This window comes from Scyliorhinus torazame, chromosome 5, assembly GCF_047496885.1.
Source record: "Scyliorhinus torazame isolate Kashiwa2021f chromosome 5, sScyTor2.1, whole genome shotgun sequence".
Taxonomy (NCBI): Eukaryota; Metazoa; Chordata; class Chondrichthyes; order Carcharhiniformes; family Scyliorhinidae; genus Scyliorhinus; species Scyliorhinus torazame.
Window position 1 is genome coordinate 134507452 of NC_092711.1, and position 18375 is coordinate 134525826.

Consider the following 18375-nt stretch of genomic DNA (forward strand, 5'->3'; position numbering starts at 1 on the left):
CATCTTGTATGCTTCAATGAAGTCACCTCTTAACCTTCTTCTCTCTAACGAAAACAGCCTCAAGTCCCTCAGCCTTTCCTCATAAGATCTTCCCTCCATACCAGGCAGCATTCTGGTAAATCTCCTCTGCACCCTTTCCAATGCTTTCACATCCTTCCTATAATGCGGCGACCAGAATTGCACGCAATACTCCAAATGCGGCCGCACCAGAGTGTTGTACAGCTGCAACATGACCTCATGGCTCCGCAACTCAATCCCTCTACCAATAAAAGCTAACACACCATACGCCTTCTTAACAACCCTCTCAACCTGGTGGCAACTTTCAGGGATCTATGTACATGGACACCGAGATCTCTCTGCTCATCCACACTGCCAAGAATCTTACCATTAGCCCAGTACTCAGTCTTCCTGTTATTCCTTCCAAAATGAATCACCTCACACTTTTCTGCATTAAACTCCATTTGCCACCTCTCAGCCCAGCGCTGCAGCTTATCTATGCCCCTCTGTAACTTGTAACATCCGTCCGCACTGTCCATAACTCCACCGACCTTACTGTCATCTGCAAATTTACTCACCCATCCTTCTACGCCCTCCTGCAGGTCATTTATAAAAATGACAAACAGCAGTGGCTCCAAAACAGACCCTTGCGGTACACCACTAGTAACTGGACTCCAGTCTGAACATTTCCCATCAACCACCAGCCTTTGTCTTCTTCTTCCACCGTCTTCTTCCATCTAGCCAATTGCTGATCCAAACTGCTAAATCACCCTGAATCCCATGCCTCCGTATTTTCTGCAGTAGACTACCGTGGGGAACCTTATCAAACGCTTTACTGAAATCCATATACACCACATCAACTGCTTTACCCTCATCCACCTGTTTGGTCACCTTCCCAAAGAATTCAATAAGGTTTGTGAGTCACGACCTACCCTTCACAAAACCGTGTTGACTATCTCTAATCAAATTATTCCTTTCCAGAAGATTATACATCCTATCTCTTATAAACCTTTCCAAGATTTTGCCCACAACAGAAGTAAGGCTCACTGGTCTATAGTTACCAGGGTTGTCTCAACTTCCCTTCTTGAACAAGGGGACAACATTTGCTATCCTCCAGTCTTCTGGCACTATTCCTGTAGACAAAGATAACTTAAAGATCAAAGCCAAAGGCTCAGCAATCTGCTCCCTAACTTCCCAGAGAATCTTAGGATGAATCCCATTCGGCCCAGGGGACTTATCTATTTTCACACTTTCCAGAATTGCTAACACCTCCTCCTTATGAACCTCAGGCCCTTCTAGTCTAGTAGCCTGAATCTCAGTATTCTTCTCGACAACCTTGTCTTTTTCCTGTGTGAATACTGTAGAGGGTGCCATCTCCGCTACTCCACTACTGGGCCGATATCTGGGGTTTGGATGTCTGTGTGTGTCTCTCTCCAGCTGGCACTGAAACTTCAGAGGCCAGGGGATGTCGCACTGGGACACTTCCACTGAAGAGAGCACTGATTCAAGCCTGCCGTTTATTCCTAACCGACAGCCTGAGACTTATATCACACAGATCTCCAGACCCCTACCAATACCCAGGTGATTCTCTCTCTTGCCGGTGGGGCAACACCCACCCGGTTCCTACTCCACTAGAGTAGCTTTCCCAAGAGAGAGAATAGGACACTGCTGTTTATTTCCTAACCAGCAGTCTGTCCTGAGTGAATCGCTCAAGATGACCCTCGATTCTTGAACCCGGAATTAAGGTGAGGAGTATTTTAACAATGACTTGGTCAGAGATCGCTGGTGAAGGATTGAAGAATTTAAACGACTCCAATTATCATCAAATCAAGGTTTATTGTAAAACCCAGGTCAAAATCATCAACAGAAGAAACACAATAAAATCTTATGCTCTAACACAACTAAGTCTATTCAAAAGTAATATAGCGGACACAACGAAAATTCTTATGATTACACAGGTTTTAGCAATATCACAAGGCACAAAACAAGTTCCCTTCCCCAAAGCCTCAACCACTATTAAAGTCAAGGGAGTTTCGCAAGCTGCTGCAGAGTACTTACGGTCACAGGCTGCAGAGGTCAAGTCAGGGGTGCAGAGGTCGAGCCAAGAACCAAGAGCCCCCCAATCGAAAACACAGCCCCTTTTATATTGTTTTACCTGGCTTTGTCCTGTGATCGGCCAGCCCCTTTTGCATTGAAAAAGGTAAGATTTAAAGTTCCCGCTGGTCCCGCCCCCTTTGAGCCGGTCAGACCTGTCGAGATGGGAGTACCTCCCCTAGGTCCGCCTCCAGTCTGTTTTTTTTGAGATAACGAGGTTGAGCTCCCTTGAAGATTTTCAAAGACTTCCATCTGCTCCGGAGATAGCTGCTATGTTGATGGGGTGTTGATTGGATTCTGCTCTGGTGGAGGCCAGGTCATTTACATTTGCATGGGGCTATGACCATCCCATTGTCCTGCTTGCATGCAAGCCTCCTGTGTATTCCCGTGCCCCTTTGTCTGTGTCTTGATGTTATCTTGTTGTCTGGCTCCTTCTTCCTTGTAGCTCCTAGGGGGGTGTTTATAAATATTTATGTACTTATGTCCCTACTCAGCTCAGCGGGCCAAGCCTGCTGGGAAAACTGGTTCTGTTATCTTGGCTGAAAAGTCAGTTTACAGTCTCTGAGTTTTTCCAAAAGGGCCGAATTGCCCGAAACCTTACAGATGCCCCTTCGATACGTCCCTACATGCTTGGACCGTATCGACACAGGTGAAGGGCAATTATTTCCTTTTGTGTGGACCGTAGGCCCCCCCTCAACAACATGCGAAACTACAAGTCCCAAGACAGTTCCCTTAATCTAGGCTACCCCTGATTTCAATAAAAGGGAAAGACAAGACCATACTTAATTCAAGCAGACAGTAACATATACACATTTCACCGGAACCCCAAACGTAAGGGTCCCTGTACATATATCACAGTCAAGTAACTGGGACCTGCGAATCCATACAACTATTTACAATTGCATCTGTTTTATTTCACCAAGGATCCTCCTTTCTTGGCTGCACTTCGCTTCTTCCCGTTGAGGGCTCTTCATTTACTCTCCATCGTCGATACCTGCAGCTGAGAGGTTTAGTCCAACTGAGGCGACAGCACAATGTACCCCCTGTACAACATTTCCTTTGTGGGGCAAACACTAAACCATTCTCAGGCCCCCCCCTGGTGGTGATCGGACAGTTGTGAGGGTCGATCGGTTGGGCTGTGGGCAGGGGTCGCTTTACCTGAACCAGCAGTTCGGTAGCTTCTACAGTCATCCCTTCCCTGGGCGTTACACATCCCTCCCCACTGCGGTCAATTTATCCCGTTCCCTGGGTTCTGCCACCACCTTACAAAAGTGATTAATGCCCCTTGTGGACATGCCTTGGTAGATCCCCATGAACACAAATAAATGCCCTGGTCAGAAGCCCACCCCTTATCCCCGCAAACGGTGATCCTACCCGGTGACCCCGTGATGGTCCGGTAGGTGTTGTCCAGTCCGTTCCCAGTCCGAGGACCGATCCCTCATGTCCAGCCTCAGCTTCCTGGGCCACCACCGTCTCCCCAAAGGAAGGTCCCCCTCACAGGTTGAACACACCCGCCTGCCCTCAGTCACCCTAACCCGGTCAGTCGAAGGACTCTTCTGTCTCGCCTCTGCGGAGTTCTCCCGGTCCCACCATCGCCAGGATCAGCAAACTCCACATCGTCGGGTGCCCCATCTGTAAGACAAACAAAACACATCCTTGCCCCCACAGCCCTACCTACCTTAAGGTGCATGGGTGCTATCCGGTGGCGGCAGCAGCTCCTGCTTTGAAGTTGCCGCAGCCTGTCTGTGATTCTGTGTTTACAGCCCGGCTCCCCAGGGTCCTAGTGCCTGCCGCTATCCGGTGGCAGCAGCAGCTCCCGCTTTGAAGTTGCCGCAGCCTGTCTGTGATTCTGTGTTTACAGCCCGGCTGCACCAGGGTCCTAGTGCCTGGTGCTTCATCATTTTACCCTTGTACCAGGCGCTCCTGTGTCCCCACGATCCTAAATACTTCACACACAACTACATACTAATTAGAACTAGCAGGGGGAAAGAAAAAGGAATATGATATATACAATGCCACCCGTCTCCGGGTGGCCAAATTAAAACTGTGCCCCGCTAAACTGGGGCAGTCCGCCTGTTTGGTCGAATGGCTCGGGCCAGACCGTCCCTTCCCGGGGGTTCGGGCTGCCTCTTGCCTCTCTTTCCCCAACAGGGTTCGGGGATCCCTCAGCGCTCCGTCCTACTCGGGCCCCCTTACTGCGGGACCGGGTGACAGGGAGGTGTGATGGGGACCATCTTACCGGGGGCTTGGAGACCCGATTGCTCCCTCGTCCCCCGACTGGTTCCCAAGCCCAAGGTGATATTTCCACTTCCTCCGCCTTCTTAGCCTCTATACTAAGGCAGGCTACCTGATCCACAGGTAGAGGCTTGGGAATCGTTACTGTCCCTGGGCTGGGTGCTTGCAGCACTGTCGGTCTCTTTGGGACTGCCCCTTCGGGACAGCACCTTGTCACTGGTTGTGTGATCGTGGAGTCAGGGACCTCCCCCACCGTCGTTAATTCTACGGGGGGTTTCTCCACTACCACCCCCCGTCTTCCCCCCACCTTGCTCTTTCTTGTCCTTATGGGGTGGAACAATTTAAATTGGCTGATGTGGCGTTCGCATGGGTCCCACCTTAAGGGATTTAAACTGCAAATAGCCCCTGAGGCAGCCTCCGGAATGGGACCCTGCACCTGGACCGGACCAGGGTCTGGGGCTAGAACTACCCCTGCGCTCCCTTTTTCCTGAGGCTGCTCCCTGGGTAGTCATACGGGTTCTTGTGGTGTGGGTGCGGGCAGGCCCTGGCCCGTTGCCATTGCCACCTGTCCCGACCCAGCTGCTAGGCTCTGCAAAAAGGCTAAAAGTTTCTTTACCTCGAAGGTTTCCGGGGCAGCTGCTCCTGTCGCCGGGGTCTGACTCTCTACTGCGGGAGCCCTCTCCTGCTTGCTAGGGTTTTTACATTCCCTCTTGAAATGCCCGGCCTTCCCACACCCGTAGCATACCGGTTTCTCGTCGGAGGTCCGGGTGCCCTCATGCTTCCACTCTCTCTTAGGGGGTGCTGGTGTGATTCCATGCACCTGACCCTTATGGGGCTTTTCCTCTCTCCTCTCCCCGTTGCGATATGCAAGGGTGAGTTTTCTAAGGACCTCTGCCTCATTAAGGTCCGGACTCTGCGGGTCGAACCAGTGTTCGGCCTTTGCCCTAACGTGGGGGAGACAGTTAGCTACGAGGGTCTTCAGCCAGTGGGCTGTTCTCTCATCTAAATTCCGTCTATCCGCGGGAACCCCGCATGCCTCCATATAGACAGTCCACAGTCTGTCTGCGAACATGGTGGGAGATTCCCCTGGTTGCTGCTTGGTTTCCCCCACCCTCATGAAAGGGCTCCCCAGATTCAAGCCCATCGCCTCCAGAACAGCAGTCTGTGCTGCCGCCCATGTGTCAGGTCTTCCCCCATTCCCAGAGGTCACTGTCCTGCATAGCTGGGCATCTAGGGTTATCAGGAGCATCTTTATTTGCTCCCCTTCGTCGCAGTCATTGATGTTGGCAGCCTGTTCCACCTCCATAAAATGCAGCGACGGATCCCCCTTTGGAGTTAGTCTGGGAACGTGGGCCACCATCCCCCTGAGCGCGGATGCCCCATGAGGAACGATAATGTCGCCCTCAACCGGTCCCCTGTTTGCCATCCCCGCCGGGGGACCATACCTTCTTTGCCTGACAGGGCACATCTGCCCTACCTGGGGTTCCTGCTCCTCCTCCCCACTGTCCAGCTCTCCTGCCTCGTTGGGTAGCCCCCCTGTCCCCGGGCTAACTACCCATATAGGAGACGCCGCTATCTGGGGATACACCACTGGCCCCCCTTGGACCTGCCCCTGACCGGGCGGTCCAAACCCTACCTGCTGACCCGGCCCCGTCACCGGCATCCCAGGCAGTGGCCTGTCCCCATCCCATGGGGACCCACATACGAAACCAGGCGGACACGCCTCCAGCTGGGGGTACCCTGCCGACCCCCCTTGGACTTGCCCCTGAACGTGCAGTCCGCTCCCCCCCTGCCGGCCCGGACACAATCCCGGTGCCTCAGGAGGCGGTCTATTCCCCTTGGCCTTTGGGGAATCATCCGCTGCGAGGAGCACCTTGCCCCTAGGGAACCCCCCCGGACCTACCAGGTGTATCTGTCCCCTGAACCTGGACAAGGTCTCCTCCAACTCCGTTATTCGTGCCTGGCACGGCCCGTGGGCACAGTCCCCTACTTCCTCGCGAGCCACCCGGTACGCTGCCTGGATGTCCCGGAACTTCCCCTCCAGCTTCCTACACTGCTCTGTACTCCGAGCATAGAGTTCCTGGAGCCTCCGTTCCTTTTCTTTACCCTCCACTATCTGGCAGTGGAGATAGTCCTTCTCACACCGGTTAGACTCGCTTTCCTGTTTCATTTCTGCCATTTCTTCCCGCAGTCGTTCCGCTGCGCTAGCGCTGTCCCCTGCGCTGGCCCTCACTTCTCTCAACTCCTGCTCTAACTCTTCGACCCTATCCTCAGTTTTGACTACCTGCTCGGACAGGCAAACCAGCCAAACTGCCTTCTCCAAGTGCTTTTTGTGCGCCTTACTGTCTGTCCATGCAGCCGCTGCCATTACCGGTTGCTCCGCATTGATTAATTCTGAGACCCAAGGTTTGGTGAGGTTGACCTTGTGCCACAAATACGAGGATATTCTCTCCTCCATTTTGCTTCGTTCCCTCACCCCCTCTGCCAAGTCACATACTCCAAACCACCGGGCTCCTGCCTGACTCGCCATTGTAGAGGGTGCCATCTCCGCTACTCCACTACTGGGCCGATATCTGGGGTTTGGATGTCTGTGTGTGTCTCTCTCCAGCTGGCACTGAAACTTCAGAGGCCAGGGGATGTCGCACTGGGACACTTCCACTGAAGAGAGCACTGATTCAAGCCTGCCGTTTATTCCTAACCGACAGCCTGAGACTTATATCACACAGATCTCCAGACCCCTACCAATACCCAGGTGATTCTCTCTCTTGCCGGTGGGGCAACACCCACCCGGTTCCTACTCCACTAGAGTAGCTTTCCCAAGAGAGAGAATAGGACACTGCTGTTTATTTCCTAACCAGCAGTCTGTCCTGAGTGAATCGCTCAAGATGACCCTCGATTCTTGAACCCGGAATTAAGGTGAGGAGTATTTTAACAATGACTTGGTCAGAGATCGCTGGTGAAGGATTGAAGAATTTAAACGACTCCAATTATCATCAAATCAAGGTTTATTGTAAAACCCAGGTCAAAATCATCAACAGAAGAAACACAATAAAATCTTATGCTCTAACACAACTAAGTCTATTCAAAAGTAATATAGCGGACACAACGAAAATTCTTATGATTACACAGGTTTTAGCAATATCACAAGGCACAAAACAAGTTCCCTTCCCCAAAGCCTCAACCACTATTAAAGTCAAGGGAGTTTCGCAAGCTGCTGCAGAGTACTTACGGTCACAGGCTGCAGAGGTCAAGTCAGGGGTGCAGAGGTCGAGCCAAGAACCAAGAGCCCCCCAATCGAAAACACAGCCCCTTTTATATTGTTTTACCTGGCTTTGTCCTGTGATCGGCCAGCCCCTTTTGCATTGAAAAAGGTAAGATTTAAAGTTCCCGCTGGTCCCGCCCCCTTTGAGCCGGTCAGACCTGTCGAGATGGGAGTACCTCCCCTAGGTCCGCCTCCAGTCTGTTTTTTTTGAGATAACGAGGTTGAGCTCCCTTGAAGATTTTCAAAGACTTCCATCTGCTCCGGAGATAGCTGCTATGTTGATGGGGTGTTGATTGGATTCTGCTCTGGTGGAGGCCAGGTCATTTACATTTGCATGGGGCTATGACCATCCCATTGTCCTGCTTGCATGCAAGCCTCCTGTGTATTCCCGTGCCCCTTTGTCTGTGTCTTGATGTTATCTTGTTGTCTGGCTCCTTCTTCCTTGTAGCTCCTAGGGGGGTGTTTGTAAATATTTATGTACTTATGTCCCTACTCAGCTCAGCGGGCCAAGCCTGCTGGGAAAACTGGTTCTGTTATCTTGGCTGAAAAGTCAGTTTACAGTCTCTGAGTTTTTCCAAAAGGGCCGAATTGCCCGAAACCTTACAATACTGACGAAAAATATTCATTTAGCTCCAAGTACAACTTCCCACTACTGTCCTTGACTGGCCCTACTCTTACCCTAATCATTCGTTTATTCCTGACATATCTATAGAAAGCTTTAGGGTTATCCTTGATCCTACCTGCCAAAGACTTCTCATGTCCCCTCCTGGCTCTTCTTAGCTCTCTCTTTAGGTCCTTCCTAGCTAACTTGTAACTCTCGAGCGCCCTAACTGAACCTTCATGTCTCATCTTTACATAAGCCTCCTTCTTCCTCTTGACAAGTGTTTCGACTGCTTTAGTAAACCACGGTTCCCTTGCTCGACCACTTCCTCCATGCCTGACAGGTACATACTTATCAAGGACACGCAGTAGCTGTTCCTTGAACAAGCTCCACATTTCCATTGTGCCCATCCCCTGCAGTTTTCCTCTCCATCCGATGCATCCTCAGTCTTGCCTCATCGCATCATAATTGCCTTTCCCTCAGATATAACTCTTGCCCTGCGGTATATACCTATCCCTTTCCATCACTAAAGTAAACGTAATCGAATTGTGGTCACTATCACCAAAGTGCTCACCTACCTCCAAATCTAACACCTGTCCTGGTTCATTACCCAGTACCAAATCCAATATGGCCTCGCCTCTCGTTGGCCTATCTACATACTATGTCAGGAAACCCTCCTGCACACATTGGACAAAAAGAAACCCATCTAAAGTACTCAAACTATCGCGTTTCCAATCAATATTTGGAAAGTTAAAGTCCCCCATAACAACTACCCTGTTGCTTTCGCTCCTATCCAGAATCATCTTTGTAATCCTTTCCTCTACATCTCTGGAACTTATAGAAAACCCCTAACAGGGTGACCTCTCCTTTCCTGTTTCTAACCTCAGCCCATACTACCTCAGTAGACGAGTCCCCATTAAACGTCCTTTCTGCCACTATAATACTTTCCTTGACTAACAATGCCATCCCTCCCCCTCTTTTACCACCTTCCCTGAGCTTACTGAAATATCTAAACCCCGGAACCTGCAACAACCATTCCTGTCCCTGCTCTATCCATGTCTCCGAAATGGCCACAACATCGAAGTCCCAGGTACCAACACATGCCGCAAGTTCACCCACCTTATTCGGGATGCTCCTGGCATTGAAGAAGACACACTTTAAACTACCTTCCTGCCTGCTGGTACACTCCTGCAACTTTGAAACCTTACTCATGACCTCACTACTCCCAACTTCCTGTATACTGGAGCTACAATTCAGGGTCCCAATCCCCTGCTGAACTAGTTTAAACCCTCCTGAAGAGCATTAGCAAATTCCCCCCCCCCCCCCCAGGATATTGGTACCCCTCTGGTCCAGGTGTAGACCATCCCATTTGTAGAGGTCCCACCGACCCCAGAATGAGCCCCAATTATCCAGGAATCTGAAACCCTCCCTCCTGCACCATCCCTGTAGCCACGTGTTCAACTCCTCTCTCTCCCTATTCCTCGTCTCACTAGCACGTGGCACGGGTAACAACCCAGAGATAATAACTCTGTTTGTCCTCGATCTAAGTTTCCACCCTAGCTCCCTGAATTCCTGCCTTACATCCCTATCCCTTTTCCTACCTATGTCGTTGGTACCTATGTGGACCATGACTTGGGGCTGCTCCCCCTCCCCCTCCCCCTTAAGGATCCCGAAAACACGATCCGAGACATCACAGACCCTGGCACCTGGGAGGCAACACACCAACCGCGAGTCTCTCTCGTTCCCACAGAATCTCCTATCTATCCCCTAACTATGGAGTCTCCAATGACTAATGCTCTCCCCCCTTCCCTTCTGAGCAACAGGGACAGACTTTGTGCCAGAGATCTGTACCCCATGGCTTACCCCTGGTAAGTCCCCCCCCCCCAACAGAATCCAAAGCGGTATACTTGTTACTAAGGGGAACGACCACAGGGGATCCCTGTACTGACTGCTTCCCCCCAGCCCCTCTCACCGTCACCCATCTATTTTTATTCTTCGGAGTAACTACATCCCTGAAGCTTCTATCTATGACCACCTCTGCCTCCCGAATGAGCCAAAGTTCATCCAGCTCCAGTTCCAGTTCCCTAACGCGGTTTCTGAGGAGCTGGAGATGGGTGCACTTCCCACAGATGAAATCAGCAGGGACACTGATGGCGTCCCTCACCTCAAACATTCTGCAGGAGGAACATTGCACGACCTTCCCTGCCATCCCCTCTAGATAAAAAAAGAAAAAGAAAGAAAGAGCTTACCTGTTATTCACTCCCCACTCAGCAACCTCTGCGCCCCGCACAATAACACCTGAGGGAAGATAAAAGAAAAACTACTTACCAGTCACCAGCCAATCCCTTACCTGCAGGCCGTGACATCACGATTCAACTTCTTTCTACTTCTCCCTGCCCTCGAGTCTTCCTCTTGATCTTTACAGCGGTTGTTTTTTGGGTGGGTTAGAGATGGGGATAGGGAGGGAAACACTGAAGAGGTGTTTCGGGTTCCTCCACAAACCACCTTCAAGTTAGGATGAGCACAACGGCGTATGCAAATTTCCCCCGCAACAGCCAATCAGCAGTTCCGCTCTACTGCCCTCTGCTGGATGCTTGTCTTCACTTGAACAGCTAGGGTCTCTTGCTCAGGTGCACCTTCAAGTTAGGGTGAGCACAACGGCATATGCAAATTTCCCCGCAACAGCCAATCAGCAACTCCGCTCTACTGTCCTCTGCTGGATGGTTGTCTTCACTTGAACAGCTAGGGTCTCTTGCTTAGGTACACCTTCAAGTTAGGGTGAGCACAACGGCGTGTGCAAATTTCCACTACAACAGCCAATCAGCAGTTCCGCTCTACTGCCCTCTGCTGGATGCTTGTCTTCACTTGAACAGCTAGGGTCTCTTGCTCAGGTACACCTTCAAGTTAGGGTGAGCACAACAGCGTATGCAAATTTCCCCCGCAACAGCCAATCAGCAGCTCCGCTCTACTGCCCTCTGCTGGATCTCTCTCTTTCACCCTCTTTCTGCCTCTCACTGTTTCTCGACCTGCCCCTGCCTCTACCTCCCTCTCTATCCCCCTTGCTCTCTCTTTCCCTCAGACCACTCTGACCCTCCCCCGAGCCCTCTTCCTTCCTCAGTACTTGTCTCCCTCCATCACTCTCTATCTCGCTCTGTCCTTGCTCTCGCTTTCACAATCTCTATCCCAATCCATCCTTGACCCTCCCTCTCTCTCACTTTAAGTCTGTACCTTTCTCCATAATGCTGACTATCACAAAATCATAAAATCCCTAATATTCGGCCCATCGAGTCTGCACCGACCCTCTGAGAGAGCACCCTACCGAGGCCCAACCCCCTTCCTATCCCTGTAACCCCACCGAGGGACAATGTAGCCTGGCCTAACGTGCACATCTTTGTGCTGTGGGAGCTGTCATAATATCCACTCATGTACATAACGAGATGCAGACAGGCAGTGATTGACACACAGGATAACCAATGAACACACACGACACATAGCAACCAATCACCAGACAGGACACCACCACTATAAAGCCCACAGGGCATTAAGACTCTCTCTACAGGACACAGCTACTGAGATAGTAAGAGTGCACAAGCCAGTGAGCACTATCACCATGAGGTAGAGAGTTAGTCTGGTCAAGCCAGTAGGAGGTTAGCAGTTAGATTGATAGAGAGTCAACCCACAGCAGACTATGTACAGCAATCAGGATGTTCAGCACGGTAGCACAGTGGTTAGCACAGTTGCTCTACAGCTCCAGGGTCCCAGGTTCGATTCCCGGCTGGGTCACTGTCTGTGTGGAGTCTGCACATGCTCCCCGTGTGTGCGTGGGTTTCCTCCGGGTGCTCCGGTTTCCTCCCACAGTCCAAAGATGTGCAGGTTAGGTGGATTGGCCATGATAAATTGCCCTTAGTGTCCAAAATTGCCCTCAGTGTTGGTTGAATGGGGTTACTGGGTTATGGGGATAGGGTGGTGGTGTGGGCTTAGGTAAGGTGCTCTTTCCAAGAGCCGGTGCAGACTCAATGGGCCGAATGGCCTCCTTCTGCACTGTAAATTCTATGAAAAACAGTGTTGGTACACTCCTGTTTCAGAAGCCTGTTTCTAGTTTCACAGCATCCAGTTCCAGTCAACGTTGAACCAACTTACTGAACATATCAGGAGCAACCCAGAGGAAACCCTCGCAGACACGGGGAGGACGTGCAAACTCCACACAGTCACCCAAGGCCGGAATAGAACCCGGGTCCTTGGCGCTGTGAGGCAGCAGTGCTAACCACCGTGCCACCCCGCTGCTCCAATCCTATCCTCTATTGCTCTCGATCTCTTCCTCTCACTTTCACGCCCATCTCCATTGTAATGTGACCCCCACGAGATAGCATTGCCGTGCATTCGACTGCTGTGTGCAGGGCCAGATACACAACCTGTGAGGGGTGCAGTCAGGACCCTGAAACAAACTGGTTCCCTTAACAAGGTACAAATGTCGGAATAGCACAGCAAGGTGCAACTCGCTGCAAAGCCAGCACAGGTTTGTTGTTCATTGCCGGCCAACAGGATCAAGTCACAGCTCCGACTGGCGGGACCTGGAGCAGGTCCAACCCTTGGACATCAGATCTGTGCAGCTGCACATATTCTGGGATTGTCAAAAAGACAGTCAGTGGTTCCAGGACCGACGAACAAAGGATCACTTATACAATACTGGCGGTGATTCACTGTGCTATACACACTACCTGTCCTGGGAGTGTTTGATGGGGGCAGTGCAGAGGGAGCTTTACTCTGTATCTAACCCCGTGCTGTACCTGTCCTGTGAGTGTTTGATGGGGTCAGTGTAGAGGGAGCTTTACTCCGTATCTAACCCCGTGCTGTACCTGTCCTGGGAGTGTTTGATGGGGACAGTGTAGAGGGAGCTTTACTCTGTATCTAACCCCGTGCTGTACCTGTCCTGGGAGTGTTTGATGGGGACAGTGTAGAGGGAGCTTTACTCTGTATCTAACCCCGTGCTGTGCCTGTCCTGGGAGTGTTTGATAGGGACAGTGCAGAGGGAGCTTTACTCGGTATCTAACCCCGTGCCGTACCTGTCCTGGGAGTGTTTGATGGGGACAGTGCAGAGGGAGCTTTACTCTGTATCTAACCCCGTGTTGTACCTGTCCTGGGAGTGTTTGATGGGGACAGTGTAGAGGGAGCTTTACTCTGTATCTAACCCCGTGCTGTACCTGTCCTGGGAGTGTTTGATGGGGACAGTGTCGAGGGAGCTTTACTCGGTATCTAACCCCGTGCTGTACCTGTCCTGGGAGTGTTTGATGGGGACAGTGTCGAGGGAGCTTTACTCGGTATCTAACTCCGTGCTGTACCCGCCCCACGGGAGACTGTGTCACATTCTTTTAACATCTACTCACTCCTTCCTACAGGTTTCCTTCTTCCTGTTCATCACCTTCATTGCGTACACCATGTTGCCGCTTTGTATGAGGGATGCCATCCTCGCCAGCCTCCTCTCCTCGGTGTCACACATTGTGTCCCTGAGCGTTTACCTCTCGCTGTCAGAACGCCCGCCGGAGCTACTGCCTCACCAGGTACATGCGAGAGACAGTGTGTGAGCGTGGGTGCGTGTGGGATGAAGGGATCGAGGGAGGTGTGCGGAGGGCATGTTCCCCTTTTCCCACCTGAAGACCTACCCAAAGTGCCCCATGATCGAAGAAGTACCACTGGAAGCAGTCAGTCGACGTGGACATGTTGTCGGCAAGATGGCGGCCATCTTGCACACAGCAAGATCTCAGAAGCAGCAGCGCACCCATCAACACATCAGCAGTGCCTTTTTTGTATTCTTGTTGGTTGGCAAATTGAATATTAGGCCGCCCAGAACACCAGGGAGCTCACCCCCATCGCCCCCTCCCCGCCCCACTCTCACTTCCACCCGCCCACTCTCCACTCCCCCGACGCCCCTCCCCCCACACAATCTCCTCCCCCCCACCATTCTCTCCTTCCCCTCCCCCCACTCTCCACTCCACCACAATCTCACCTCCACCACTCTACTCTTCCCCTCCCCACTCTCCCCTCCACCATTCTCTCCTTCCCCTCCCCCCACTCTCCACTCCACCACAATCTCCCCTCCACCACTCTACTCTTCCCCTCCCCACTCTCCCCTCCACCATTCTCTCCTTCCCCTCCCCCACTCTCCACTCCACCACAATCTCCCCTCCACCACTCTACTCTTCCCCTCCCTACTCTCCCCTCCACCACTCTCTCCTTCCCCTCCCCCACTCTCTCCTACACCACATTGTCCCTTCCCCCACTCTCCCCTCCACCACACTCTCCGCTCCACCACTCTCTCCTTCCTCTCCCCCCCACTCTCCCCTACACCACATTGTCCCTTCCCCCACTCTCCCCTACACCACACTCTCCCCTTCCCCTCCCCCACTCTCCCCTCCAACACTCTCCCCTTCCCCTCCCCCACTCTCCCCTCCACCACACTCTCCCCTCCACCACTCTCTCCTTCCCCTCCCCCACTCTCCCCTCCACCACACTCTCCCCTCCACCGCTCTCTCCTTCCCCTCCCCCACTCTCCCCTCCACCACACTCTCCCCTCCACCACTCTCTCCTTCCCTTCCCCCACTCTCCCCTCCACCACACTCTCCCCTCCACCACACTCTCCCCTACACCACATTGTCCCTTCCCCCACTCTCCCCTCCACCACTCTCCCCTTCCCCTCCCCCACTCGCCCCTCCACCACTCTCCCCTCCACCACTCACCCCTTCCCCTCCCCACTCTCCCCTCCATCACTCTCTCCTTCCCCTCCCCCACTCTCCCCTCCACCACACTCTCCCCTCCACCACACTCTCCCCTCCACCACACTCTCCCCTCCACCACACTCTCCTTCCCCTCCCCCACTCTCCCCTACACCACACTCTCCCCTCCACCACTCTCTACTTCCCCTCCCCCACTCTCCCCTACACCACACTCTCCCCTACACCACACTCCCCCCTTCCACCACTCCTACCTCGCCCACTCTCCCCCTCCCCCACTCTCCCCTACCCCGACTCTCCCCCACCCCTACTCTCCCCTCTGCTCTCCTCACTCTCCACTCCCTCACACTCTCTGCTCCCCCCACACACAAACCTTCCCCCACACTTTCCCCTGCCCCCACAGTCTCCCCACCTCCTCCTCTCCCTGCACTCTCCCCTCCCCCACTCTCCCGTCTCTCCCCACCTCCCCTCACCCACATTCTCCCCTTCCCACCTCCCCTCAGCCACACTCTCCTATCTCCTCACTCCCCTCCCTCCCCCCACTCTCCCATTGCCCCCCCACATTCTCTGCTCCACTCCCCAAGACTCCCCTCCCCCACTCTGGGATTGGAGGAGCTCAGAGAGATCGGAGATTCTGGAGATGGGAAGGCTGCGAGGCTCTGGAGGGGTTCGAGACAGAAAAGGGCGAGGACTTTAAAAAGAGTTACCTGCAACAACAAAAAAACGTTTGCAGGGGTCCGCTGCTGTCTTTTTGCCCTATGTCCCACACGCTGACACCAACCCCTTACCTCCCCCCCACCCCTCACAACCACCACCCCCAGCACTTAAATCCCGGTCTTTGTACAATCCCGGAAGGGTGAGAAGCCCGGCCTCGGATGTTGCTCACAGGGATATCAATCCAGCCGAGATGGCAATCGACTCCCATTATCTCCACAGGAGATGGCAGTTAGTTCCGGTATGGCTACCATGCTTTTCCTGTTCTTACCCGGAATCTGAATTCACATCCTCTGCCATCCTTGACTTGTATGTCCATTTTCTTTTTTTCAAAATGTTAGATTACCCAATTCATTTTTTTTTTCCAATTAAGGGGCAATTTCGCGTGGCCAATCCACCTACCCTGCACATCTTTGGGTTGTGGGGCGAAACCCACGCAGACACGGGGAGAATGTGCGAACACCCATTTTCAAAAACCGCAGGTTGCCCATGCGCAATTCGGCGTTTTCCCCTCCATCGTCACGTGACTCTTTCCAGCTGAGGAACAGAGATACGGCCTCGGAATGTTAACTCTGTTTCTCTCAAGGGCGACATGTGGCGCGGTGGTTAGCACTGGGACTGCGGCGCCGAGGTCCCAGGTTCGATCCCGGCTCTGGGTCACTGTCCGTGTGGAGTTTGCACATTCTCCCTGTGTCTGTGTGGGTTTCACCCCCACAACCCAAAGTTGTGCAGGGTAGGTGGATTGGCCACGTGAAATTGCCCCGTAATTGGAGAAAAAATAATTGGGTACTCCTAAAATTATTTTTTTTAAACTGCTGAGTTATTCCAGCTTTTTCTGTTTCCGGTTCCAGTACCTGCGGTATTTTTTGCTATTATTTGACTAAAACCGCTCCTCTCTCTGTCTCGATTCCCGCCCGCAGCTATTGGCCAACGCGGTGGTCTTTATTTGCGGTAACCTGGTCGGGGCGTACCACAAGCACCTGATGGACCGCGCCCTGCAGAAAACCTTCAAGGACACTCTGAACTGCATCAAATCCCACACGAAGCTCGAGTCGGAGAAAAAGCAGCAGGTTGGTCCGTCGGCGGGGCAAGGCCCGAGGCCTGATTGGTGTGGGTTGGGGCGGTGGCCAAGCATTGACCTTTTCACCCTCCGGCGACCTTGGGGTCAAAGTCAGCTCCCATCATGCAAGCAGAGACAGGGTGAGGAGGAGGGGGGTTGTGTGTGGTTGGGGGGGGGGGGGGGGGGGGGGCGGGTGAAGGTCTCCTCCCTCTAACTCTCTCTTCCATTGGGGGTGCAGTCAAGCAGACTAAAATAGGTGGGACAGTAAGTTGCACTGAGGAAATAAGAACCTTACAAATGGATATACAGAGGTTTGGCGAGTGGGCCAAAATGCGGCAGGTGGAGTTTAACGTGGATAGGTGTGAGGTCATCGATTTTGGTCGGAGGGAAAAAAACACAACGGGCTGGATTCTCCGATCCCCGACGCCGGAATCGCGTTTGGCGACGGGGCGGAGAATCCCCGATGGCGCCGAAATCGGGGGCGGCGCCGCTTTCGCGATGCTCCCCCTTCCCCTGGAAAGCGCCGTACTCTCGGAGTACACCTGGCACCCTATCCACGGCCTCCGAACGTTGGCTGAGACCCGCCCCGCCGTGCTCCGCCTCCGACCGGCCGAGTTCCCGACGGCGTGGGTCTCTCATGGTCTTTCCCGTCCAGAACTCAGCGTTGCAGCTACGGACTCAGTCCGGCGCCACGGTCGGGGGAGGGCCGATCCCTGGGCAGCGGGGGCCTTAATTGGGGCTGGGGCACTGGGGGGGGGCGGCGGTCCGGGGTGCGCGTGCCAGGCTGAAGCGGGGGGACTATTTTTGCGGGCTGGGTCCGCCATGAAGCACAGCGCGGCTGCTGCAGGCCGCCGCCGTGTACATCCGCGGCCACGGACCAGGCAAAGCTCCGGGCCACATCGGCAGCTAGAGCTGGGAGCTCTACCCCGGGGGGGGGGGGTATCCGATGGGGTCTGGCCCGCGATCGGGGCCCACCGATCGGCGGGCCGGCCTCCCCCCCCCCCCCCGGGCCTACTTTGATGCACATCCGGCCCCAGAACCCCCCGCGCCATGTTGCATTGGGGCCGGCGCGTTCTGTAATTCCATCGCGCACGCGCGGGTTGGCGCCGCCCCCAGTGAGCGCCAGGAAGTGAGGCTGGAGCGGCGTGAACCTCTCCGGAGCCGTGCTGGCCCTCTGTGGGGGACAAGATCGCTACTGCCCGCGCCCGTTTCATGCCATGGTGAAACGCGACGGCATTCACGACGGCACGGACACTCTGTCTCGCGATCGGAGAATCCAGCCCAACTTATTATCTAAATGGAGAGGAACTTCACAGAATCCCTATAGTACAGAAGGAGGCAATTCGGCCCATCGAGTCTGCACCGACCCTTCAAAAGAGCCCCCTTCCTCGGCCCAATCCCCCTGCCCTATCTCTGTTTGGACACTAAGGGGTAATTGATCGCGGCCAATCCACCTAACCTGTACACCTTTGGACTGTGGGAGGAAACCGGAGCACCCGGAGGAAACCCACGCACACACGGGGAGAATGTGCAAACTCCACACAGGCAGTCACCCAAGGTGGGAACATAGAACACAGAAAATACAGCACAGAACAGGCCCTTCGGCCCACGATGTTGTGCCGAACTTTTGTCCTAGATTGAGAACAAATCAATCTACACCCCAGCATTCTACTGTAATCCATGT

General features: G+C 53.5%; 1 protein-coding gene across 1 annotated transcript in view; it reads left to right on the plus strand.

The window, feature by feature from the left end:
• Window positions 1-18375, plus strand: part of LOC140419821 (adenylate cyclase type 2-like) — a 170278-nt gene that overhangs the window by 68919 nt on the left and 82984 nt on the right. The window contains exons 4-5 of the mRNA XM_072503843.1: window positions 13586-13747; window positions 16552-16701. Of these exons, the coding sequence (XP_072359944.1) occupies window positions 13586-13747; window positions 16552-16701 (312 nt within the window). The remainder of the gene's footprint in view (window positions 1-13585; window positions 13748-16551; window positions 16702-18375) is intronic.